At 27.2% G+C, this 26207-nt stretch overlaps 4 protein-coding genes across 11 annotated transcripts; 1 reads left to right on the top strand and 3 right to left on the bottom strand.

The window, feature by feature from the left end:
• Nucleotides 1-1233: 1233 nt before the first annotated feature.
• LOC123259629 (sodium-dependent nutrient amino acid transporter 1-like) lies at nucleotides 1234-7372 on the bottom strand. Its single transcript, XM_044720238.1, has 10 exons — nucleotides 7159-7372; nucleotides 5621-5704; nucleotides 5479-5538; nucleotides 4879-5375; nucleotides 4426-4800; nucleotides 2734-2923; nucleotides 2488-2664; nucleotides 2127-2403; nucleotides 1953-2047; nucleotides 1234-1868 (listed from the first exon to the last, which is right to left on the bottom strand). The coding sequence occupies exons 1-10, from the start codon at nucleotides 7171-7173 to the stop codon at nucleotides 1695-1697; spliced, it is 1944 nt and encodes a 647-aa protein (XP_044576173.1). The 5' UTR covers nucleotides 7174-7372; the 3' UTR covers nucleotides 1234-1694.
• Nucleotides 7373-14191: 6819 nt separating this feature from the next.
• LOC123259630 (alanine aminotransferase 2) lies at nucleotides 14192-19290 on the top strand. 8 transcript variants are annotated; one of them, XM_044720244.1, is made up of 5 exons: nucleotides 14192-14407; nucleotides 14861-15309; nucleotides 16564-17338; nucleotides 18293-18561; nucleotides 18643-19290. In XM_044720244.1, the coding sequence occupies exons 2-5, from the start codon at nucleotides 14881-14883 to the stop codon at nucleotides 18919-18921; spliced, it is 1752 nt and encodes a 583-aa protein (XP_044576179.1). In that variant the 5' UTR covers nucleotides 14192-14407; nucleotides 14861-14880; the 3' UTR covers nucleotides 18922-19290. The 8 variants fall into 8 exon arrangements, with proteins under 8 accessions (XP_044576179.1, XP_044576177.1, XP_044576176.1 ...); XM_044720242.1 differs by having other exon boundaries at nucleotides 14192-14425; XM_044720241.1 differs by having other exon boundaries at nucleotides 14192-14430.
• Nucleotides 19291-19330: 40 nt separating this feature from the next.
• LOC123259634 (cysteine sulfinic acid decarboxylase) lies at nucleotides 19331-21506 on the bottom strand. Its single transcript, XM_044720251.1, has 2 exons — nucleotides 21178-21506; nucleotides 19331-20752 (listed from the first exon to the last, which is right to left on the bottom strand). The coding sequence occupies exons 1-2, from the start codon at nucleotides 21457-21459 to the stop codon at nucleotides 19376-19378; spliced, it is 1659 nt and encodes a 552-aa protein (XP_044576186.1). The 5' UTR covers nucleotides 21460-21506; the 3' UTR covers nucleotides 19331-19375.
• A 360-nt stretch (nucleotides 21507-21866) lies between these two features.
• LOC123259663 (brain protein I3) lies at nucleotides 21867-24549 on the bottom strand. Its single transcript, XM_044720300.1, has 3 exons — nucleotides 24331-24549; nucleotides 23513-23658; nucleotides 21867-23419 (listed from the first exon to the last, which is right to left on the bottom strand). Exons 1-3 carry the CDS (start codon nucleotides 24401-24403, stop codon nucleotides 23288-23290), a joined length of 351 nt encoding a protein of 116 aa, XP_044576235.1. The 5' UTR covers nucleotides 24404-24549; the 3' UTR covers nucleotides 21867-23287.
• Nucleotides 24550-26207: the final 1658 nt, after the last annotated feature.

Genomic DNA, 26207 nt, shown 5'->3' with positions numbered 1-26207 from the left:
ATCTCCAACTTTTATAACTCAGACGTCTCGAAAACATCAAACAAATGTGCAAAACCCCGAAAATTGGAAAAAAATCAAATGTAATATAATAAAAATCGAGTTATTATTCAAAATAAATAAAAAAATCATATCATTCGATCTGTGGTGCATAAAAAAAAGTATTTCGTCCTAAGACTTAAAAAAATTAATTTTTCGGAAAATATCATCAAAACCCTTTGGATTTGAATTTTAATTCGTTCTCCGCTTATATCTCACCCTTTTATCTTCAAACGTCCTGCATAAAGGGTTTCTCTTTCGTTTCCTCTCTTCTTCGGGTAAATCTCTCTTCAGAGTCCAACAATGATCTGCCATCATATTTACATCCCACGTTCCTTGATATCGTTTTTCCATCACACTAATGTCTTGATGGAATCTCTCACCTTGCTCTTCACTAAAATCACCAAGATTTTCAGGAAAGTGTGAAAGATGAGAATGTAAATAGTGCAATTTTGTATTCATTAAGCAACCTAAAGTATTATAGTTGTATAACAACTCGTCAACTAAAGTTGCGTAGTTATCACTTTTCGTATTCCCTAAAAATTGCTGTGATACTTCCTTAAAACTTCCCCAAGCTGCTCTCTCAATCTCGTTCATCTCATATTCAAGATTAGCATCCTGGAATAGAGTCCGAATTTGGGGTCCATCAAAAATTCCTTCTTTTTGATTTTTTTGATTTTTTTGATTTTTTGATTTTTTTCCAATTTTCGGGGTTTTTTGCACATTTGTTTGATGTTTTCGAGACGTCTGAGTTATAAAAGTTGGAGATTTATATGTCGTCGATAAACCTACATGAAAATCATCATATATTTAGCTCAATACATTTTTTTTTATCACAATATTGGGAATTTTTTGTTTTTTTTCGCAATTTTCATGGGTTTTTCGGGATTTACTTAGACTTTTAATGGCTGCTGGTCTGAGTACACTTCAGATAAGTATAAAGCAGATCGAAATACATGAAAATCATGCATAGTTAGAATCTAAAAAAATTTTTCAATCACCAAAACCCCCAATTTTCCCGTTTTTTTTCGGTTTTTTACAGTTTTCTCAAAATCCTAGGGTGTAGGGGCCAAACGGACCTCAAATTCGGGTTCAGCGGGTCAAATTACATGGGAATATATGTGGCGCGTCCCAAGTACAGACAACTTTTTTTTTTTTGTGTGCCGGTGTTATGTTTTTTGATATATAAGTAAAATAACTTTACTTTGGTTCATTTTATTAATAAATGAATAATTATTAAAGCCAAAAAACTCTAGGTATTGAAGTTAAAATAATGGTTACACTATTTGATAAACAAATAAGTTGCCGCTAATATAAAAATCACAGAATTTATCTGCTTTATCATTCTTGCAATTAATAATACTGAAGACTATAATCTTACTAAGATAAAATACCATTAAAATTACCAATTTATCAAATTATTTACAAAATTATCAGTCCAAAATGTATATCTCAACTAGCGAATGATGATATTACGCATCAGTGATATTTTATCGATGCTGAGATATTTTTGTTTGCGTAATTTTCTTTCATCTGTATTCATAAAAATACTATCAAAAATTACTAAGCTATAACATAGTAATAAAGTTTTATTTACAGTAGTTGCCATAACCATCTTTACTCTTTTAAAATGGTTTCCATGACTTCATTGAAATCTATTATGACAATTTTTCTTCTTGATTAAAAAGAGTATAAATAACTTGCTTAAAATGCGAGCTTGTTCGTGTTTCTTTTTTCTTTCTTAGAGTTTCTTTGAATTGTCTCCATTCAGAATAAAGCGTTGGATTTTCTGGGCCCCAATCGTCCGAAGGTTTAAATACACTTGAAATCATCTGTAAATCGATATAATTATTTTTTAATTATTAAAAAAACGAATGTAAAATTTATAATGTCTTCAATTGTAAGTTCAAAGTTACCTTAAAAATTCCTAAATCTCTTTTTGTCATCATTGCGTAAATCATCCAAAACGGCAACTGAAGAACACCAAATGCCAAAAGTGACCAACCAATGGCTGTTAAAATTAACATTGATAATTATTATCAAAAAAAATATTTATATGATGATAAAAATATTAAAGAATGTATGTATACCATAAGCGGAGTCAGGATAAAGAATATGACCATATTCAAGAGGTTTACGATCAATTAAACTATATACAAATATTATTCCAAGTAATACTGGAGTAATTACACCCCAACAAAGTCTCCAATAAACAGACGGTCTTTTTTTTATCATGAATTCAATGTCATCTAGGATATTTTCAAGTCCATAAACCCAGAATATTCCAGTTATTTCAAAAAATGCAAATGTAAATACAATAAACGATGCCGCATAATAGTCAACCAGATTCAAAATAAATTGTCCTCCCTATTAATATATAAAAGATCATTAGAAGTGTTTAAAATAAATTATTTTACCTGATGAAAAATATGAAAGAGTTTTTATAATTACCGGCGTACAGTAAACACTTCCAACACACATTCCGAAGATACATACACCCACAACGACTTTCCAATACTTCAATTGAGGAAATTGATCGCTAATAATACTGATAATACCACCAGCAAGGGCGATTCCACTACCAATTCCTAATACGTACAGCATCAAGAAGAATAAAAACGAAAACAGCTGAAATAAAAATGAAGATTAGTTTATAAATTCACTGTAAAATATCATTCATTTATTTTAAGACTATACCTGTGGCAAAACAGTGAATTTTGCAATTGCGTCAGGATAAGAAATAAATGCAAGACCTGTACCACCTTTGACAACACTACTTATATCTTCTACACCGAGTTCATGAGCGAGATTACCAAGAATTCCAAAAATTGTAATCCCAGCAAGAAGGCTTGTAAATGTATCAAGTGTCGTAACAACCATAACATCTCTAAAATATAATTAATTTATCATAAGGCTATTCATTAATTGCGTAAGGATAATTTTGGCGACTTTTGACCCCTTCCCCCCTACTCCCATGTAAGTATGTGTAAGATTTCTTGAACCCCTCCTCCCCTTTCTTACGTAAGAATTAATCTTGATCTTATAAATAATAAACTGTTATGTTAGGAAAAGATCAGTTTCACTAAAACTTACAGGTCAACGTGGATCCATCATTTTTATTCTTTAACAAGTAACAATGTTTTTTATTTTTTAAATAATAAAAATACGATAATACACGGAAAAATGTACTATAATTTTTTCTATAGGACCAAACATGGATAAGAATAAAAGTATATGAAATTTTAATAAGTTATTTTTTTTTCAATAGCAATAAAAATTATTTAAATAAAATAAAAATTTGACTGTACACTTTAAAATTATGAAAACTATTTGGAATCCAAAATGGAATTAGATTTTTAATATTGAATTTTGATTTACGAAATATTACGTAAGAATGAATTTCACTCCCCTTTCTCCCAACATAAAGACATGTACACGGTGAGAAATTTCTGTAGAAATTTACTATGCATACATAATAAGACTGAACCTTAATGACTCAATTCAAAATATTACCATAAAAATTTAAGAATATCATATTGTACCAATCAATATTTACTAGGGACCATAGTAAATTTGACCATGCAACTGTTACATAAACATATATAAAAAATTTTCGTAAACTGACAGAACAAAAACTGTTAGTGTGCTTAAAACTTTTCATTATAGTTCCATAGTAAAATTTCTGTTGCTCAGTCGACAATAAAAATTTATAAAAAAGTTTCACATTTAGTTACGTGTACTCGGTTTAAATTTAAAATTGTGACTATGAAATTTTCAAATGTCCCATAGTAAACGTATGCGCGTCAGTCGCGACGCGCGCTCTTTCATTTTTTCGTGCTGCTTTGTTTTGTCAACATAAGTCTACAGACGCTATCAGTAGTGGTTAACGGTGTTATGAAAATTGCAATAAACATTAAGTTTTAAATAAATATTAGCTTATAAATCCATCAACACATGAATAGTTAATGAAAATTTGTAAGATTTTTTTTTGATTGCTAAAAACATTTTTTACTCTAAAATTTTTTATTTTTTACAAACGTTTTCTTATTTTTTTTGCTATAGTACATTCGGAAATTTAAATTATTGCATATTTCATTTTACTATGGTACATTTCAATTTCTACCATTTACTATGTCTGATTTCATTTGTTTCGGAAATTACTATGGGCCATTGTAAAATTTTATTCTGAGTCAATAAGGTTCACTAGTAATATGCACCATTGTAATATCTAAAATCCATGCAGAATAAAAAATAATGGAAATTTCTCACCGTGTAGAAATTTTCTTAACCCCCTTGCCCCCTCAATACCCTTACGTAATTAATGAATGGCCCTTCAGTATTTATTTAAAAAAAAAGTTATATTTCGATAGTAAAATAAAAAACTCTTACCGATAAATATTATGATTAAATTCATTATAAGATGAATACATGACGACGCCACCAAAACAAACTGATAGAGAGAAGAAACATTGAGTGACAGCAGCATACCAGACACTGGGATCAAACAGTTTAGCCCAATTTGGTTTTATGAAGAAAATAATTCCATCAACAGCTCCTTCTAGTGTTACTGCTCGTACAAGAAGCGCAATCATAATAACGTAGGGGAATAGTGCTAAAAAATATGCTGCTTTTCCAGAGCTTTTAACTCCACGCACTAGCACCCCAAAAATACATAACCACGAGGCTAATAAACAGAGTGTCAACTTCCAATCTGGCCAGCCAATTCCATCATCAATATTATCTTTTTCTTTCAAAACTGATTTCCTATAAAAGTTCCAAAAAGTAATTAATTTTTAGATTAAATAAATTATAATAATAATAATTTATTAATAATATACTTACGTAAAATAGAGTTCAGCTGAGCTTTTCATGTTGGTCATATTAACCAAAGATTGTACAGTTATATTACTTCCTTCTTTCTTTTGTGAATCAACGCAATTATTACCCCAGTCAGGTTGACAAGTAGCCCACGGCAGCTCTGAGCTAAAGCTTGCAAATAAGTAAGCTAGTGTTACTGACATTAATGAACAGTAATAAGTTCCAACGGATAACATTGAAAACATTTGAGCCCATCCGACACCATGAAATCCTGGTACAGCAGCCCATATTTTAACAGACGATCTACTTGTGAATTGTCCCATTATCATTTCAAGATAATAAAATGGCTTGCCGACAAGAAATAATACTATTATGTATGGTATTAAAAATGCTCCACCACCATTTTCATATGCCGTAAATGGGAACCGCCAAATATTTCCTAGTCCGATGGACATTGCGATACATGACATTAAAAATTCTATTCCATTATTCCATGTAGGTCTTTCTTTTCCTTCTGTTACCTGCAATTTTTATAAAATATTATCAACCATCTATAAATAACTTATTATTAAGTAAATAAATTTAAATTTTTGTTATCACTTAAAAAGTTTTTCTTATAATTACCATTTGCGGAGGTGTAGCTTTATTTGGTTCGAGATCAACATTATCGAGTTCGTAATCAACCTAATAAACATAAAAATACAGTAATTATTAATTATTAAAGATAATTTGAGGACTGATTATTATTTATAAATAAAATACATACTTTTGGTGATAATCCTTGTTCAAGTATTCGCAAATCAAGTTTACTGCCTTCATCATTAATAAATGCTGGATTCGGTTTTCCATCCTGAAAATAAACCATTTATCTTATTAAATACACAAATTTTGATAACACATTTTAAATTTAATAATGTTATAAGTAAACATATGACTGTAAATATACATGTATGAATAAAATTAATACAAGGTTGCAGTAAATGCACTTGGATTCACTTTATCATATAGCTATAAAACGTGTTGAAACCTTTAATCTTATGTTTCATGTCTATTTCCTAACATTAAATACCGTGTAAGTACGTACGTATGATAACAGGTGACAATTATAATATTTCAAATAATTTATATATATAAACTTTCGAATGTGTATTAACAAGTGATCAATGAAAAAAAATTAATTGACTTTTACTTCCCGTTCTATTCACAAAAATTCATGATTCATAATATAATAGAGTAAATAAGAAAATTCTGTACTACAACTGAGTAGTCGTAAATAAGCTTTCTAATTCTTGATACATTTAAGATAACTTTACATTGTCCCTATGATGCATACACATTCAATAAATGTGAGATTTTTTTACTAAGCATATCTTTGCTCACAAATGGTATGAAAAATATGCAACCCTGAGAGAAAAATATTCATTTCCTAGTAGAATTATTTAATTTAAATATTTAAATATTCACAAAAAGACATTACGATGAAATTTTATTAATAATAATAGAAATAATTTCATACTTAGATTTGTGAATATCAAAATTTTTAGGACGAATTATTTAACAATGCATCAACGAAATTAAAAAAATTATTCTCTAATAATAATTGAATTCTTATCTTTCAGAGAATGCTACTTTATAAATATTAATTAAAATTTTTTTTTTGTAAGTTTTAATCTTAAGAAATATTACCTCTCAATATTTAATAAGTTTTTTTCATAAGAAGGTCACGTTTGAAAAAATTATTTTCTCAATCGAAAGAAGATAATTGAACAACACATCGTGCAGAAAGATACTTATGTAATACTAGTAAATTATAATTTTTATAAATCATAAATCTAACTAAATTGACAGTAAACAATTAAACTTTTGACAATTTATCCTTGATTTAAAATAAAACTATCTTTCACTTTCAAAACCAGAATGAATACTGAACTTAAAAAAATCACATGTGGGTGAATGTAATAGCCAGTAATTAGGTAAAATATATGTACAAATAAAACTGGTTTTTACGCACGTACATGCAATTGTTAGATATCAAATGGGGTATGATAACATTTATATAGTTCCATATCTTTATGCTCAGACATTTATTGAAAAACTAATTGCAATTTTTGTAAAGTTAGTATTAAAAAACATGAATTAAACTTTAAGAATTTTATCGAAGAAAAATTTTTAAGAACATGAACTTGTCATCAACATTACTGATACCTGACAGGTAATTGTTGTTAAACATAAGGCAAAGACACTGTTATCAATTAATAATTTTTTTCGCATAGTTAAGTATTAATTGTTATTAAATAAACTTACCTCAGAAGAATCCATTATAAATAATTTATAAATTCTTTAAAAGGTAAAAATTAAATGAACTTAAGAAACGAAAAAATTAAATAAATAAAAAGGAACACGAACCCTCAACTAAGTTAGTCGAGGTATGTTTGAAATGCCGTGTGAACTATGCGCCGAACAACAACTCACTGACACCGGGGAATACCTAAACAGAATGGTCGTCCACTTTTGCGTCAATTCAATTTCAACTGAAGAAAAGAAGTAGGGATTATAAATATTTTTAAATTTCCCTCTCTTTTTTCGATTAGATTAAATCTTTTCATACATTCATGAAAGATCTAATCTTAATTATTTTTATTTCACATCTATAGATATACAATGTGATGTTTTTTTAACAATGCTCAAAAAGGTGATTAGTTGATTTAACGACTTTGAGCTCTTATCATTTCTACATAAAAAACATGATGAAATTTTTTGAATTATTACATAGACTTTTATTATTGATATTTAAACTAATATATCTTTCAATCTTAATAATTATATATAGTTCTTGCACGAGGTCATCAAGTGATCCTGTCGTTTAGTAATTGATCAATTAGATTTATACAAACATATAGAATAAAAATCAAATATATTCTTCATTTCTTCTTTATTTTTAGGTTAATAGTTCAAGATGATTCAATAATTACAACTATTAAGTCAGACTTTAGTGTCGCTTAAGGTGTCACATACACTAATTACTTGAACGAGTAATTTAGGATAAATAAATACTTTTGGTGATCAAAAAATTAAATAAAAATACTTTTGATTTTTAATGACCAGATTTATTTTTATTTTATACTTTCTTAGCAATGTATGTATATATATTCATATATTATGGGTATGTATATAATTTACTTGATGTAACAGCGTAAGTCATGGTTGTATGATTAACAGTGTCATTGGCGGGTATATAACTAATAGCAGTTCTTAAAGAAAATACTTATAATGAAGCATACATGTAGGTAAATCTATTGAGTCAAAATCATATACAAGAATCTTAAATTTGTTTCACTGATGAATCAAATGAATAATAATTTATTTACTCCTATTTTTATTTTTGTCGTTCATTTATGTCAATAGAAGCCGTATAATTGTATTAGACATGATTAAATTTTTTTTTTTCAGATTTGCCCAAAAATATATGCTCGTATACATACTCATAGCATATATTAATTCCGAGATATATGTATGGGGATATTGATATTGAAGTGAAATTCATCTTTTTTTTTTTTTTTTTTTTCTTTCCGTTTAAGGTAGTACCTCTACGAAAAACATATTTCAAGAAACTTATGGAATTTTTTTTATCGAAAGAAAAATATATCAATAATTCACCACCAAAATTTCAGATCAATTCACCGCACCGTTTTTGAGTAATTAATTTTTGAAATTGCATCTTTTACACGTAGATGTATAGAGACATGGTAAAGTTGATAAAGCGGTGAATTGATATAAAATTTTGGTGGTGAATTATTAATATATTTATCTTTCGATAAAAAAAATTCCATAAGTTTCTTGAATTATGCTTTTTGTGGAGGTACTACCTTAATAAGAATTTTTATTGAATCATAGTAGATGCTACATTACAGTGTATACAACATTTTCCTTTAATAATTACCGTCCATTGGATTTAACTCACAATATATAAATGTATTCATTGTTTCTTGTTATACATAATTTATGAAAAATAACATACAATATATTTATAACTTGACAGGGAAAAAATTTACAAAAACTTAATCAGATTTATATTTATCATTTACTCATTTACTACACAGGAAAAAAAATTTACTTGAATCAAGTAAATGATTTTGAAGAACTTCATCTTCTTGATTTGAGTAGAAAAATTTTTAAACTAAGAAGATTTTCTTGGTTTTAGTAAATTTTACTTGATTCAAAAATTTTTTGTCTTGATTCAAAACAACTACCTTTTCAAAATTATTTTTTTGGTTCAAGAATTTTTCACTTGATTCATAGGATATATAGAATATCATAGGATGTATAATTTTATATTTACATTCCCAGCATATATTTACAGATCTGTAATTTTTTCATTGGGGAATAATTAACAGGCGAGACCATCTTTTTCTCGCTTTGCTCTCACGGAGTTCAACGAAACTATCTCTGTCGCACTCCCAACAGCAGATCGATTGCAGTTTCGATTGGTTTCACGAAACGAATGAAATTTTTGAAAAAAACGCTTTGTGGTGAAATAGTTTATTAAATTATCTATTATCTCTAAAAACGTTTTTTCAAAATTTCCATTCGTTTCGCTAAGCCGATTGAAACTGCAATCACTGGTCTCGCCTGTTAATGATCTTAAAATTTAAACTATTTATTTATATACGGATTTCTAGTGTACAGGCGTAATAACGCCCTTTTACACCCTAAGCCTTATCATTCTACTTAGTTAACTCTGCCTTATCATTGCGGCTGTGGACCGACTTGTGCCTTCTGTACCACATTTGCCCTGATCCTCACCACTCGGCTATTGGAACAGTAACATGGGAAAACCACAGAGAAAACCCATGATAGTACAGTCGGGGCTGGGCTAAGTCTACAGTGATTGATAAGAAACTCTTCTTTATCGACCACTGGAGCATTAGACGCCTCTCCTAGTGTGCAGAGATCCCTCGCGCTAGCCAACGCTGACTAAAGTGGTCACCCATTCAAGTTGTTGCTTAAATGTGTGATCGCCCAAGTCAGACGTGTGCCGCCCGGCTATCTCTGCCACTTCCAGAGGCTGGCAACGTAACGTAACGCAAATATTTTTAATTATAATCACTGAAAAATATTGGTGCGTGCTGGGATCGAACCCGGGTCCCACTTTTTCGAAAAGCGAGCACCGAGTCGACCAGGCCATTGCCAACCTCTTTTAAAATTTAAACTATAATAATTAATATTTATTTTTTTCTAATGACTGTTTTTATAATATATTTTTATATATATTTTCCATTGAAAATATTTCAATTTATTGGCTATCCAGTCTAATACAACAATTATTTTAACTAATTATTTACAATATCGTTAGCCTGTATTCCCTCCAGGCATAAACAATTTTAAATTCGTATCTGAATCTGTCATCAAAGGTAAATTTGACTGAAAAAATAACTCGGTCCTGGTCTGGGCTGTCCGAATTATTTTTTCAGTCAAGTTTACCTTTGATGACAGATTCAGATACGAATTTAAAATTGTTTATGCCTGGAGGGAATACAGGCTAACGATATTATAAATAATTAGATAAAATAATTGTTGTATTAGACTGGATAGCCAATAAATTAAAATATTTTCAATGGAAAATACATATAAAAATATGATAATTAAATTAAAAAGTCATTACTCAATATTTCACATATTATTATTATTATTATTATTATTATTATTATTATTATTATTATTATTATTATTATTTAATAAGATGATGATTTCATATAAATATTCTTTAATGAAAAAATACTGTCTAAATGTAATGTACATTAAAAATACTCTTTTTTTGTAGAGTATTAACATTATTTAGGTAAACGTGTCACGTAAACCCTGCGAGCGTTATAGCAATTACGCGGCAATATTATTGATGTACAATCAAAATTTTTTTACGAATTCATCAGTGAAGCGTATACTTTAAATAATACAGCTGATTTAATTTTATGTTAAGAGAAGTGACAAAATATATTCATAATTTTTTCAATATATCAGGTAAAGAGAAATTAAAATTTACATACATGTATGCATGTGCTTGTTTAAGTAAAAAATGTTTCCGAATAAATAGAAGACATTACTGATACTAGTTGCAAATCAATGCGATATTTTGAGAGTTGAAAGTGACGAATGCTTCTCATTTGAATGCGCTAAAGTGTTTTATGTTAATTTTCACGCAAAAAAATAAATAAAAAAGTTAATAAATACCGTTCAGATGAAGAAACAAAACCAAACGTTGAACTCATATATGATTTGGAATTTCATTCGAATTTCTTTGTTTTTTATGATCATATAATGTACATAACTTTGCTGAATACATTTATTTCTTCAATATCCAAAAATTTATTGAAAAAAAATTTGTTTTTAACTAAAGTTTGTTTTTTTGTATTATTTACGTTTGTGATTTTTTTTTCACAATAGCGCCTTAATTCTATTTCGGGCTTAGTAATATGCAATATACAATATATATATATATATATATATATATATATATATATATATATATATATATATAGAAAAGGTTAACTTGAATTTATTTGATCATATTTCATATTCATTAAATATAAATTATGCGCAGTTATATGAAAAAACGATACTCATAATTAAATATTAACTTAACTTCATAATTTTTAAATTACTTATTAAATTAAACGCATAATTTTTATATGAGCAATGACTGATAATAAAAATTACTCTAAAAATAAAGGTATTAAGATTATCTTAATTAACACAAGTCAATTGTCTACCGTTGTTAAATAATATTTTAAACTTCGCAAGAGCAAATTTAATATACAATTACAAACGTTTATATAATTATTCGATTACTACAATGTATTAGATAATTTCACAGTATTATTTAATTGAATAACAAATAATGATGATGATGAGACCAACATATTGTATAGAAAAAAAATTGTTGACATTAAACAAAAATAAATGCTGTAGATTTAATTTGATTGTTAATAGAATAAGAAGATGAGAATTTAAAGATGCTAATTTTTAACAAATTATTGTTGCATATAAACTCAACATGACTATACAATAAACATTCACTGTCGAAATGCCTTTCACAGTTAATGTCATATTTGCGGTTTCGCATCAAGGCCTCCAATTTAACAATCATTTTAAGCACCATAACATATAAAATAACTATTTTACATATATTTAATTAGATTTATTATATTAATTAATTTAAACATCCTTATTTGAGTTTAAGGCTTACTTCCAAACAAAATAAATTAAAAAATGTATAAATCTTTTGTCCACATCTTTTGTATATTGTTTAAGCATTGACGAATTTATTATTTTAATTATTTCAACATAGAAGCTTGTATATCCTGTAGGAAAGCATAAATAAAAACATATCCGGTGTCTATGTCAATGGTTGTTTCCGTTAAATCCATATTTTGGGAGAAGTTGGAGGACACTATCACTATACATATATACAAACTGCAATACCATGATTTCGTCATATGACGTTGGATTTTTTTTCTGTTTTTCCGCTAATTAGAATGTACATTATTTAACATATGCTTCAATGAGTCACCTAGAAAATAATTTATTCACGGTAATTAGTTAAGGAAAATGATCAATGCGATTGATCATGTTTGGTTACAGAGAAGTAAAAAAATTTCTTTAAATAACGCTTCAGAAATAACAAAGAGATTTATATTTACGTGTTATATATTTAGTTAATATTTTATCCAGTTAACACTAGATTTTGCAAGATCATTTAGATATACTTTCACTTAAATATTATAATATAACTCTTGACTTTTTCACTTTGCCGATTTATGATAATTTTTTACTGATTTATAGTAAAAACTATTTAATTAATGTTATTAATTTTTTAGGCTTAATTTTATTATTTGATGTACGGAAGAAAAAAAAATTTCTGAAACTAATTACGAAAATGTCAAAATTAAAAAATTTTCATCTATAGAACAAATTGATGTTTAAGTTTAATTTTTACTCTAATGTAAAGACATTACTTCACATTATAAAAAAGAACTTAACAAATATTAAGGTCTATAGATAACTTCCCGTTTATTGTTTGTAAATTTTTAAGTTTTATTATCATCGTATGTTAAAAATAATCGTAAAAGCTAAAATTCATTTTTTATTAATTTATTTTTTCAAATAACTAAAGTTGCAGTGGAAAAGTTGTTATCCAATGATTAGAAGTTCAGTTGACTATAAATCCAAACTTATCAAATATTGATGTAAGATTGTTAATCTGTTAACACAGTTTAGTGTCAGTATGAGGCTTAGATTTTAGGCAAACTGGCTGTAAAAGTTGGAAAGCCAGAATCCGTTGTCTGTTCACATCAAAATGTTTGGCATTCTGGTTTAGCCCGACTTATCCATTTTTCATTGATAAAACAGGAAAGTCTCTAGTTCCTATCAATTTGCAAGCAAGTGAAGCGCAAATGTTGCGTTCCTACATTTAGATTATGTATTAATAGGCACTATAAATTGCGTCAACAGATAATAGATGTCAGTTTGCTACCAAGTAATAGTTATTTGAGATTAACAATAATTTCAATTTTACCTTCATTAAACAAAGAAGAAAAGTATACGACTTCATTTATTCAAAATACATTCACACATATAACCAGTAACATATTCATACAAATGAAGCCTGTATGGTTATTATATATATCGTTGTAATTTATGTGTACATATATTAATAATTTCTTCCATTATAATTTTTATTTTATAACTATAAATTTAGTTAATTGCATTAAGTTGTTAAGATAAATTTTTTTAATTTAGTAGATATTTTAAGAAATAACTAATTGTTGAAGAAATCTGAAAATGTTTAATAATCTTATATTTTTTTTATCTCCCAAATTTATCATTAAAAATCAAACAGATTTTTGATATTTACACTCAATTGTTTGAATTCAGCCAAAGTAAACAACAATTGTTACCCAAGTCAATTATAATGTCAATACGGATGATGAAAGTGTTAGAATAAATACAATCAAAGTCAATGTAAAAACTTCTACACCGACAATCACACTAGACCTTGAAATACTTATATCCCTGATACTAGCATAAATTGTTTGTCAAGTACACATCTTGTCTATCAAAATCCAAATTAAAATCTCATTGTCGGAAATAAATAAAAAATGTAAAAAAAAATATAACCTTGAAACTTATTTTAACATCTGAGCCATTAAATCTATATAAAGATTAGTAACCTTTTTCGCTATTTAAATTTAAATTTTGCGCGCGCATTTTTTGCAAACGCACAAGATTAAAGAATTTTATAAAATTGCAATCACGCCCTCTATAAAAATATTTCAAGATCAGGATCAGGCCAGCATCAAGACGACATCATCAACATCAACGTCACAATAAAATCAGCTGCCAAATGACAATAATATAATATACATAACTATTGAAGAGGCTGTTTGTGACAGCAAAACGCGAGAGTGAGAGTGACATCAAACATCTTGACCCTGTTATTATTAATAATTATTTCAAACAAGAATCACCCGGGCATTGGAATTGGAGAGTTGTTGCCGTTAGTTGTCTTACTCTCGTACTGTGCGAATAATATTCATATAATTTTATTATCATATAATTTATAATCTACAGTGCTTAAAATTTTTAATTGTCTTGTTTATCATTTTGTTTTTTTAATATAATTATTTTTTAAATTGGCTGTGATAATTTATTTATTCAAGTGTTAATTACTGTCAGGTGTCTAGTTATCTATTGAGTGTATATAATAGTACTGCTGTTATTATTAATTGCATCAGATTTAATTTACTTGTCTCTCTATTTTTTAATCTATTTATCATTACAGACTCTATTATTCCGTCCAGATACGGGTATTATCAACCAACACGTTACGTCTTAGGCATATAGCTTGACTGTGTGTTGTCATTTGTCTATATACATTTTTGTTATCTTTTTTTTTTCATCGGTCTTTCTCTCTCTACTTCTCTTTATCTCTCTGTCTTTTTCTTACCAGCCGCGTCGATAAAATAAACCATGCCTCACGTTTGTAGCGGCACAACATTGGGTAGAAGTAGGAGTATAGTTATCAGTAGGGCCTGGCCGAGTTCAAAACGATCATGGGAGTACGGGAGACAACCGCTGTATCCAGATTCACCGCCAATAGCTGGTGTTAACAGAATTTCAACCTCAACACTTCAACGTGGTTCCCTAGCTTCATTCCCACTGTCATCATCACTATCGCTGTCATCAAAAACTCCAACAGTGGCGGTAGCGTCATCACTGGTAAAAACATCCGGTAAACCAACAACAACGTATCGAACGTTCAGTAGTACAATGGCTACAGCTGGTGAACATCATACCCTGACGATAGACAATGTATTCTCCAATTTACGGCGTATGGAATACGCTGTACGTGGACCACTTCTTCTACGTGCTTTGGAAATTGAAAAGGAACTTAAAAAGGTATGTTGACTAGTAATTTACTTTTCATTTTTTAAATAAATATTCATTTTAAAACAATCCGGCTTGTGTGCCAAATTTAAACGCGTTGAATTTTATGTTTTGTGAATAAGGTAAAAGCCCCAGTATATGATCATGTACCAGTATACGATCACTCCATGTATTTGTATATCTATATTCGCAAATATAGGTATACAAATACATGGAGTAATCATATACTGGTACATGATCATATATTGGGGCTTTTACCTTAATCATTTTTTAATTCTTCAATTTACAGACTTTATTTATAGATGAAGAATATTTAAGCTGATAAATATTTTATTTATCAACCATTTATTACGAGAATAGATTTTTATTACAATTATTTTAAAGTTTTTATAGTTTTATTATTATAAAAAAATAGATGATAACGTAGTACGTGACTTTTATTGAAACTTATAACACCGGCGTTTGCTTTATTTTGTTATTTTTATTTTGCTATTTTTTTTTTTTTTTTTTTTTTTTAATAAATTTATAGATACTTTATTGTCAATTTATTTATACACTAAGAATCATCATATCTCTAATTTATTTAATTAGAAGTAGTAGATGCAATTGACGTGCTAAGCATCATAATTATTATTTTATTTTTAAAAATATATGTTAATTTATATTTTTTAACTACCTAAGTAATTTAAATAATAATACATTTACTATTTTTTTTACAATAATTCTCATTTTTTAATATAGTATAAATGATAATTATAATTTTTGTAAAATTAAAGTGTTATTGACCTGACATATAATTAATACTACTATTTTAATCAGGTTTTATCGATTTTTCTGAATGCTAATGACGCATATTTAATGTTATTGATTACATAAGCTATAATCTCTCTTTTTAATTATAATAATCTGTTAATTCCGGTTTTATTGTACTTAATATTAGTCCGATAATTTTTTAATTATTAAAATATTATAATAAAGTAAATATTTTTTTGTATACAAAAAATATTATTTTTATTCTCATGATTATTACGATTAAAATATTTTATTAGATAAATTGTGTACTTCCTGCCAGTAAATTACGTACATACATAAATGAATAACTCGAATCGATCAACGTGAATTGCGTACATTAAAACTTCATGCAAATATTTTCTCAGAAAAATATAGCATATTTTATTAAGTTAATTATCATGACCTTAAAACAGTATTTAAAAAGTAATAATATTATTACTTTTTACTAATATATATGTATATATTTTGTTGTAGGGTGTGAAAAAACCATTCAAAGAAGTAATTAAAGCCAACATCGGAGATGCACATGCTATGGGCCAACGACCAATTACAATTTTACGTCAATTATTATTATTAACAATATCACCAGAGCTTATGAATGATCCTCGTTATCCAGAAGATGTTAAAAATCGTGCAAAAGCTATATTGAATGATTGTAAGGGTGGTAGTGTTGGTTCATATTCTGAATCACCAGGAATAGAAATAGTACGTAGACATGCCGCTGAATATATTGAAAGACGTGATGGTCATCCAGCTGATTATAAAAATATTATTTTATCAAATGGTGCATCAGATGGAATAAAGTCATTTTTAAAATTATTCAACGAAGAATTAAATGGACTTCCATCAGGCGTTATGATTCCAATACCTCAGTATCCACTTTATTCAGCAGCATTGGCGGAGTTTGGGCTTTCACAAATTGGTTATTATCTTGATGAAGATAACAAATGGGGATTAGATATAGCTGAGCTAGAGCGGGCTTATAATCAAGCTAAAAAGACTTGTAATCCACGTGTTATCGTAGTTATCAACCCTGGAAATCCAACAGGACAAGTTCTTACACGCGCTAACATCGAAAATGTCATACGCTTTGCTCAAAAAAATCGCCTATTTATATTGGCTGATGAAGTCTATCAAGATAATATTTATGACCCAGACAGTGCATTCCATTCATTTAAAAAGGTCATGATTGAAATGGGAGCTCCTTATAATAAAATGGAACTAGCATCGTTCATGTCAATATCAAAAGGTACTTAACTCGAGTATTTTATTTCAATTTTTTTTTTTATATACTTGACTGACGATTACATGTAGGAAACTTAAAAAAAAGAAAAAAATTGTTGAGATGTTTTTATGTTTGAATCATTAATCAAACAGAATAGGTCACGGATCTTGTGTCTAAAGTTAACAGTATAATAATTAAATAGTTGTTATTATTATTATATTGAATATATATATATATATATATATATGAATATTGAACTAGTTTAATTTATAATTTATAACGCAATATTTTTAATCTCATTCATTTATCTTATCTTTCATTATTTTCTATCAATCATAAATTGGTACTGCTTATTTGAGGACAGTCTGTGTTTACTTTTATAAAGAAAATAAGTACAGTCTACTCTCGATAATTTGAATCTCTCGATAATTTTAAAAATTTTTCGTTAAAATTTGAAGTTTAAGGAATATTATCTTGCTCGCCAACATGTGATAATTTGAAATTCGGGCTTCCCTACTCTCTATAATTTGAAGCGTTTATCATGGACATACCTGTCATTTGTTTACATACATGTAAAGACCTGTCAACTGTTTACATAAATGAGATATGAGTAAGTTCGTATTCCCTAATGACGATTACTTCGCAGCTCTCACCACTATCGAAAATTCTTTGGACAATGATAAACTGAAGTCACTCACTCAAAAAAAGATTACAGACTTCTTTTTTAAATGAAAATTTGGGAATAATTGTATTATTGAATTTAATTATTAATACATAATAATAATAATATAGAAATAATAAATGACGAATTTTTATCAAATTCTTATTTCCTTCAGTCCCCCTTCCCCCTCGTGGTTATTTAAACACTTGTTATTTTGAACTCTTGATAATTTGAAATTTATCTCTGGTCCCTTGAGTTTAAAATTATCGAGAGTCGACTGTATTGATTAATATTGATTAAAATGAATATTTCAACAGGATACATGGGTGAATGTGGAATTCGATGTGGGTATGCTGAATATTTCAACATGGATCCTGATGTTATGGCAATACTTTCAAAGTCAATTTCAGCAATGTTATGTCCAACTGTACTAGGTCAAGTAGCTATGGATGTTGTGGTCAATCCTCCCAAACCCGGTGAACCTTCGTACAATCAATTTATTAAAGAAAAAGCAGCTGTACTTGAATCATTAGCTGAACGATCACGATTAGTTGTCGATACACTCAACAGTATTCCAGGTTTTAAGGTAAATTATTAAATTTATTTAATTAATACATAAATTTATTTTTATTTAATTTAAATGAAATTATTTTATTTTTGTTAATAGAGTAATCCAGCTATGGGTGCTATGTATGTATTTCCTAGAATAGATTTACCACCTAAAGCGATCGAAGCAGCTAAAGCCGCGGGACAAGAACCTGATGTATTCTATGCATTTAAACTTCTTGAAGCCACGGGTATTTGTGTAATTGCTGGATCTGGTTTTGGCCAAAAACCTGGAACTTATCACATACGTACAACTATTTTACCACAAAAAGAAATGATTAAAACAATGCTTAACAGTCTCAAGGAATTCCATTTGAAATTTATGAAAGAGTATAGTTAGAAATTTACATAATTTATAAATTAATAATATTTTTAATTCGACAATAATAATATTTGATTGATATTTAATACTTTTAACACTATTTTTATTAATTACTTGTATTAGTCAATTGATTTTTTATAATCCATGCCATAATGATCTTTTAATAACGACCTGTAAATTTTTTATTTTAACAATTGAAAATCTTGGATCGTTCCAAATTTGTAAATACTTTCTAAAAAAAAGTCGCAACTAATACAAAAAGTATTTATCATAATTATTATCACAGAAACTAAATGTCTATATATTGTTATACAAATATTTGTTTAATAATATTTAATAGCCTCAATCGTGTATTCAAATTAAAATGTTATAAAATGAAAAAAAAAATTTCAAGTTATTTATTAATAAAAATTGAATATACAAATGCTTACTAGTAATTAAAATGAATATTTTTATTTAAATACAACAATAATTATAAATCATCAGCAAGTATTTCAAACTCATTAACGAAAAATCTCATATCATCTTCATTTAATCCTGAACTCTGTAATACAAGTCTAAAGAAATTAGGTTTACCGTGCAGAGGTTGATAAGTAACCAGCATAGATCCTTTTTTAACCATTTTTTCTTTTATTATCGGTGCAATTTTATGTAATACCTGAGTTAATTGATCATCTTTCATGTGTCTTTTTGATTTAGGAACATACCAAAAGCAAACATTTGTACATTCTGGTTCTTGAAACAATTTCCATCCATCTCTATCACGAATTAAATCAGCAAAGTATCTTGATAGTTGAAATACCCGATCAATGTGCATTTCAAAACCTGCAGTACCTTTGGCTTTCCACATAAACCAAAATTTCAATACATCAGCTCTTCTACCACACTGGACATGCTTATCACCAGAGTCAAAAGAAGTATTATAAAATTTATCTTTTTGAAATAAATATGTTGCATTGGAACTGTGAGCTGACTGAAGAAGGTTTTCATGTCGCACTAAAAGTGTCGAGCATTGTTGAGGTGCTGCTAATAATTTGTGAGGATTCCAAGTCACTGAATCAGCAAGTTCAATGCCGTCAAGATATCGTCGATGTTTAGCAGACATTAGAGCACCACCGCCCCAAGCAGCATCAACATGCAACCACATTTTATACTTTGTGCAGATTTCATGGATACGCCGAATAGGGTCATAAACACCCAAAACGGTTGTCCCAGCAGTAGCTGAAACCATTAACGGTACTGCATTTTCAGCTAGAGCACCAACAATTTGTTCTTCAAGATTATCAACGTCCAATTTTCCCATCTTATCAACTTTAATGCAGTAAACGCTGCTGGTACCGATTCCCAAGAACGCAGCCAACTTTTTTATCGAGTAATGAGCATCTTCTGAGGTAAATACAACGAGTCTCGGTAGCCCAGACAGTCCTGTTTCTTTTAACTGCGGAAATTTATAATGTCGTGCTAGATTGATTGCGTATCCATTAGCCATCGAACCTCCAGGACAAAAAATTCCGTCGCCTTGACCGTCTTTCCACCCGATGATTTTCCTCATTTCACATAATACTTGGTTCTCCATCAATGAAAATACTGGCGATACTTCGTAGGTGTATACTGATGGATTTAATGCATCAGTCAACCATTGTCCTACCAATCCATACGGGTCAACACTAGAAAATAATTGATTTACAAACCGTGGATTGCCAGTTTTTACACTGTACTCGATGACACCACGAATTAAATTCAATAATTCTTCATGAGATGTACCATTTTTTTTCAATTGAAGATTTATCAATGAGGGTAAACTTTCTGGATCCACCCACTCGACGACTTTAGTGTTGCGTGAAGTGCCCTAGATTTAAAAAATTTACTTTATAATCATACTGTAGTTTTTTATTGCATTATTTTTATCTAAATATTTTCACTCTAATTTACGGAAAATTACTACGTGTCGAGAAATAATTTCGTAATAATGGAAATTAACTATCTCAGAAAGTTCATTGATCCAGTGAAACGTAACAAGGAGAATGGTTGTCAGAAAATTTATTATTTATGTCAAATAGTAATAGTAATAGTTATTGAATAATTTTCGTATTAATCATTATTTATGATAAAATATTTCATTAATGAATGACAAGACTGTTCATTAAATAAAATATGGTATGGGTAACTTATTATAACACTATGAAGTATATAATTATTTAAAAGAATGCATGTAGTAATTTAATATTTAATCATTTTAATTTTAAAATTATGAAAAATAATAATTTAACTTACGTCAAATACTGCCGACTGTAAAATTATTTCAAATGAATCTCGTAAAAAATTTTCATGAATCGCTTTTGATGGTGTGCTCGGGTAAGTTGAAGAAGAAAAAGAACAACCGTTTGTGCAAACATTTGAATTTTCCATACTGTTTAATTGTTTTTTACTGATTTTCAGATCATCAGCGGCGATTTTTTCAGAGAAGTAATTGCCGTTGGAAATTGTTAGTTCTTTAACATCTTCTAAACTCTGTTGCTCAGAATCTTCACAGAAAGTACCCTCATTAGCCGGCATTGTACACTCAATGCTGTTTAAACTAACTCTGAAACTTACCTGGAGAGCTGATCGTCTTTTATAAGCTCTAAAGGTTTGATCAAGGACATAATAAAACCCCTCCAACTTCTACTTCTGTGTTGCATTAAATAATTTAATGCAAAGTCAGTCAACCGACGTCACATCTTTACTCTCGCACTCGTTCCTGTCCACTCTAACCAGATTTCCCCGATACTTAAATTGTTCCCTCGAGAAAGGGAGAAAATATTTAAATAACGAATATAAATATTTATCGTCGTCAATGTGAATTCCCAAGAATTCCTGAATGGAATTACTACAAGTAAATGATAATTATTTTTATTGTTGACTAGTAAAAAACAGTCCGTTTATGATCCTGTTTCGAAGTTTTTCTTTTTTTTTTTTTTATGAATTATTTATTCTAACAGTATTGTAAACTATTTAATTATTGTAGTAGAAGGTCAGTTTCAGTGTCTTGAGTGAAGTAATATTAAAGTCAATGTTATTTAGAACATTGAAACTATCCAATTAAAAAGATTCGAGGCTACCGGTTAAAAAAAGTAACTTTCAATAGTAATTTATCTTTTGAACAATAGCTTTTTTACAAATTATATTTATTTCTTTGATATTTATTTGCGAGCCACAGTTACTGACATGTAAATATATATAATATGTTTTTTTTTCTGTTATATACTTGCACGTAATTTTCAAATAATTTATCACCAAAATGTTTTTGTATGGTGATACTGATAAATATCATATTTTTCTCAGCAATTGAACTTATTTTATAATTTTTTTTATCATCCGATTTTTTCTCTTCTAATATTATGACAAAAATAATTATCTGGCTTTCGTATAGTCGAGTTATTTGGAATAAAAATAAATGTTTGGAAATAATTAAAAATTTATTAGTAATTATCTAATACTGTTTTATTAACGGGAATTTTATATATTAACGGGAACAGGATTTTTTAATTTTTATAATTCTCATGAAAAATACCTAATTCATAAATCATAGAGAGGTTTTTAGACATCGTTCACGAAAAACCACTAAATAATAAATTCTATTTCAACACTTGATGAAAAAAATAAATAAATTATCTGTTTGAGCATACTTAAACTAGTGCGTAAATTTTCCAAATTAAATTTAAGTAACAATGCCTTATAATTTTACTGATTAATCCTTATTAAAGAACAAAAGTTTTTAAATTGTCGATAATATCTCAAGGTCAATATTGCCTATTTAACAGAATTATTACTTAATATAAAGCTAATAAAAATATTACAAAGCGTAGTTTAACAGAAAGCGAGTTGTAAGAGTATAAAATTCGACTCAATTTTTTCACATTTTTAATAAAATATTATTTATTATGTATGTTAACTTTACGTAGATACTTTACAAGGCTTAAAAACATTTAATAATTAGTATGAAATTTTCAAATTTATATTCTCTGTATATATAAAAAAAAAATTATTTATATATCTTAGTATTTCTGATCACAATGAACTATAAATACTTAATTGGAAAATACAATTACGTTTTGATTATTTTTCTCTTGAAATAACACTTATAAATAATTTTATAACAGAAAAAAACCAACAAGTTTGAATATTTCAACTTTAAATAACTCTTGCAGTTATTCTAATATCACTATAAAATAATTATTAACACGATTTAATTTTTTGACCGTATGCAAACTGATGAAAAAAAAAAATATTGCAATTAAAAATTTCTATGAAAAATTAGGTACATTATTTTTTTTTAAATTACCTAAGATAAAAAATAATAATTAAGTGGAATCATCGTTTTGAGATAGCTGATATTATTAAGTTATCCAAAATACGCTCCGCAATTTGAGCATTTTTTATTTTTTAAAAGTAGACAGCAAAGAATCCCAATTGGAAAGAAGAAAATTGCACAGAATAATCCTAAGCACGTATAATCATCTTCTAAAATCCCAACCTAAGTTATGAATAAATAAATTTATTAACAATAATGAATACTAAAAATAAGTATGATATATAATTAGTATAATAAGTAATGAAATATACTTACACGGCAAGCTGGGCAAGCTCCAACAAGAATTATTTCTGGTACAATAACAGTTGTTGTAGATCCATACGATGGAATCGATGAATTTTGATAAGTTGTTCCGTCACTTGGATAATAACCAGGTGGTGGTTGCCATGAAGAAGATCCGACTGTTTATTAATAATTTATTAATAAAAAAAAATTAACTGATTGTTTTTTTAATTTCTAGGAATTAAATCATATTCGGAATTCAATTGACTGAAAAAAAGTTAAGAAAATATAATATTGAAATTAAAAGACATCTGTTAATTTTGTGGATTTTTACAACTAAATTATTATAAAAAAATTTTAATAAAAAAATTCCACATCTAGAAATTATTAAAAATTTTTAATTCAAATTTTAAAAAGATATATTTTTTTATTAATTAATTTTTAATAAAAATAAAAAAAAAAAACTGTCAGATGTCTGTAGGTTTCAGTATCATAAAAAAATTATTTTTATAAAAATTTTTAATAGCAACAAATATGAATAATAAAATATATGGATGTGAAATATTGGTTGTGATAATATTGTATTTTTGACCTGTGATTAGAAATTACGCGATAAAGTGAAATATTAATGTAAATGAAGTTAGAAAAAAAAATTACTGATAAATTATTTAATACAATAATGATTGAACTTGAATAGTAAAACAAAAAAGTAGTTGACAATGGAAAATGAAGTCGTTGATAATATTATTTATTTCTTATGGCTAATAACAATAATTATCAGTAATAACTCAATGATGAATAATAAAAAAATCATAAAATTTAATCAGATAATTGAACGTCATAAAATTTACCTGAAGGTGCTGTAGCAGTCGAATAAGGCGGTGGTTTATCATCTTTAGAATACAAAGGTTGATTTTCCATCATAAATAGTTGTAAAATAAAATTGTTGAATTATCAGACGTCACTGTCAAGAAATATTTTGTATATTATTATATGCTCAATTAGCCATACTTGTTATCTCAGCTGAGATATCAGTTATTTAATTACTATAGAGTTCAATTAATTTTTTTTTATTAACGTTTCAAGCCTGTCGAATGCGCAGAATTGATGTGCGCCAATATATAAATAAATAGCGATATTAATTCAAGTAATTTTTACTTAATGAAAAAAAATTGTATGATAATAAATCATAAATGTGCACACTATAATTATTATAAATATGTATATTAAATTAATTAAAAAATGATGCAATAATTTAATAATTGTATAGTAGCCGATTTGAATTTTTCCGCAATTTTAATAGCGCGAGATTCAATAATGTATTTGAAATAATTAATTAAATGTTATTTATTTTAACATTGAATTGTTTTTTCATTCAATTGTAATCTAATTTATTAAAATAATTTTTCTGTTTTTTACTTTTATTAAAGAATGGGGGTAAAAAAATAATAACCCTGAATAATAATGATACTTGATTTCTTAACTTTCCAATTATTAACAATTTATTATTGAGTGGAATGACAAGTATTAATCAATTCTATCTCAAATCAACTTTTATACTATGTATCAGTACTAGATATAAAAATCTTTCATTTATGCACATAGATTGTAAATACTATTCAGGGCATGTTGATTATAATTTTTCTAATTTATTTATCATATGGGTTTCATAATTCAAAAGTTTTAATTAAAAAAAAAAAAAATATATCGCTATTCATCCGTAAAAAGTCGTAAATATCAACTTCATGTGAATATAAGGGAGGACCTTAATTTTTTACATATAAATGTATGTAGACTGATTATCCTTACATTTCAGTTTGATAGTATGATACCGAATTTAACAGACATCTAACAATTTTTAAGATTTTTAAAACAATTAAATTATAATGAAAAAAATTTAGTGAAAAAATTCTACATGTAAAAACTAAAAAAAAAATTACAAGTGCTAATTTTTTTAAATAATTGATTTGTTATGAAAATCTACAATGAAAAAATCTTCCATGTTTTATGAAATTTTTTTGATTATTTTTATTTTTTTTCAATGCAAAACGTTTTATATAAGTTTATTTAATAATCAAATACAAACAAATATTTTCACTATTTTTCCTTATTCCATGAATAAAATCCACAATGTAAAGAATATTTGTTAAATAAATTCAAAAAATTTTACAAATTATTAACATAGATAGTATACAGAAAAATTTTATTGTTTGTCGCTTAAACTTTAGAATCAATAAAGTTATTTAATATACAGTGAAAGGTCAGATCCGATTTTTTTTTTTGTTAATAAATTGAATATTAAAATAAAATTGACAAATATATCATACAAAAAAAAATTTAATAATTAACATATTGTTTGTTTTCCAAAACTAAAATTTTGTCAAATTATTATTATAGTAAGATGATGAAAAATAAAATATATAATTTAGTTTATAATCTAAAAATAGTAATAATAATAAAAGTAAAGTTAGCCGACATTTCTATTTAAAAATTTTTTTTTTAATAATTAAAATAGAACAAAAAAATATTTTTTAAAAATTGCACTTACAGTTTTTAAAACTTTTTACAAATGAAATTTTTTTTTTTTATTTTCTTGTAATAATTTTTTCAATAAAAAAAAAATTCTAAAAATTTTTAGATGTCGGCTAATTTAATTTTCATGTAATAATAGTAAAGTTAGCCGCCATTTTTTTCATTCATTAAATTATAACAAAAAAATATTTTTTAA

This window comes from Cotesia glomerata, linkage group LG2 (genome assembly GCF_020080835.1).
Source record: "Cotesia glomerata isolate CgM1 linkage group LG2, MPM_Cglom_v2.3, whole genome shotgun sequence".
In the NCBI taxonomy this organism is placed as follows: domain Eukaryota; kingdom Metazoa; phylum Arthropoda; class Insecta; order Hymenoptera; family Braconidae; genus Cotesia; species Cotesia glomerata.
This window is presented reverse-complemented; position numbering and strand designations above follow the sequence as displayed.

Bases quoted from the DNA above. Each gene is read 5' to 3' on its own strand.
- LOC123259629 (XM_044720238.1), bottom strand. The intron at 5,539-5,620 runs GTATGTATTTTA...TATGTTTATTAG, and splicing joins AACAAGGATTATCACCAAAA to GTTGATTACGAACTCGATAA. The intron at 1,869-1,952 runs GTAACTTTGAAC...ATCGATTTACAG, and splicing joins GAGATTTAGGAATTTTTAAG to ATGATTTCAAGTGTATTTAA.
- LOC123259634 (XM_044720251.1), bottom strand. From the start codon at position 21,459: ATGCCGGCTAATGAGGGTACTTTCTGTGAAGATTCTGAGCAACAGAGT. The intron at 20,753-21,177 runs GTAAGTTAAATT...TTTTAAATCTAG, and splicing joins TACAGTCGGCAGTATTTGAC to GGCACTTCACGCAACACTAA.
- LOC123259630 (XM_044720244.1), top strand. From the start codon at position 14,881: ATGCCTCACGTTTGTAGCGGCACAACATTGGGTAGAAGTAGGAGTATA. The intron at 15,310-16,563 runs GTATGTTGACTA...ATTTTGTTGTAG, and splicing joins TTGAAAAGGAACTTAAAAAG to GGTGTGAAAAAACCATTCAA. The intron at 17,339-18,292 runs GTACTTAACTCG...ATATTTCAACAG, and splicing joins GTTCATGTCAATATCAAAAG to GATACATGGGTGAATGTGGA.
- LOC123259663 (XM_044720300.1), bottom strand. From the start codon at position 24,403: ATGATGGAAAATCAACCTTTGTATTCTAAAGATGATAAACCACCGCCT. The intron at 23,659-24,330 runs GTAAATTTTATG...ATTAATAAACAG, and splicing joins GACTGCTACAGCACCTTCAG to TCGGATCTTCTTCATGGCAA. The intron at 23,420-23,512 runs GTAAGTATATTT...TTCATAACTTAG, and splicing joins GAGCTTGCCCAGCTTGCCGT to GTTGGGATTTTAGAAGATGA.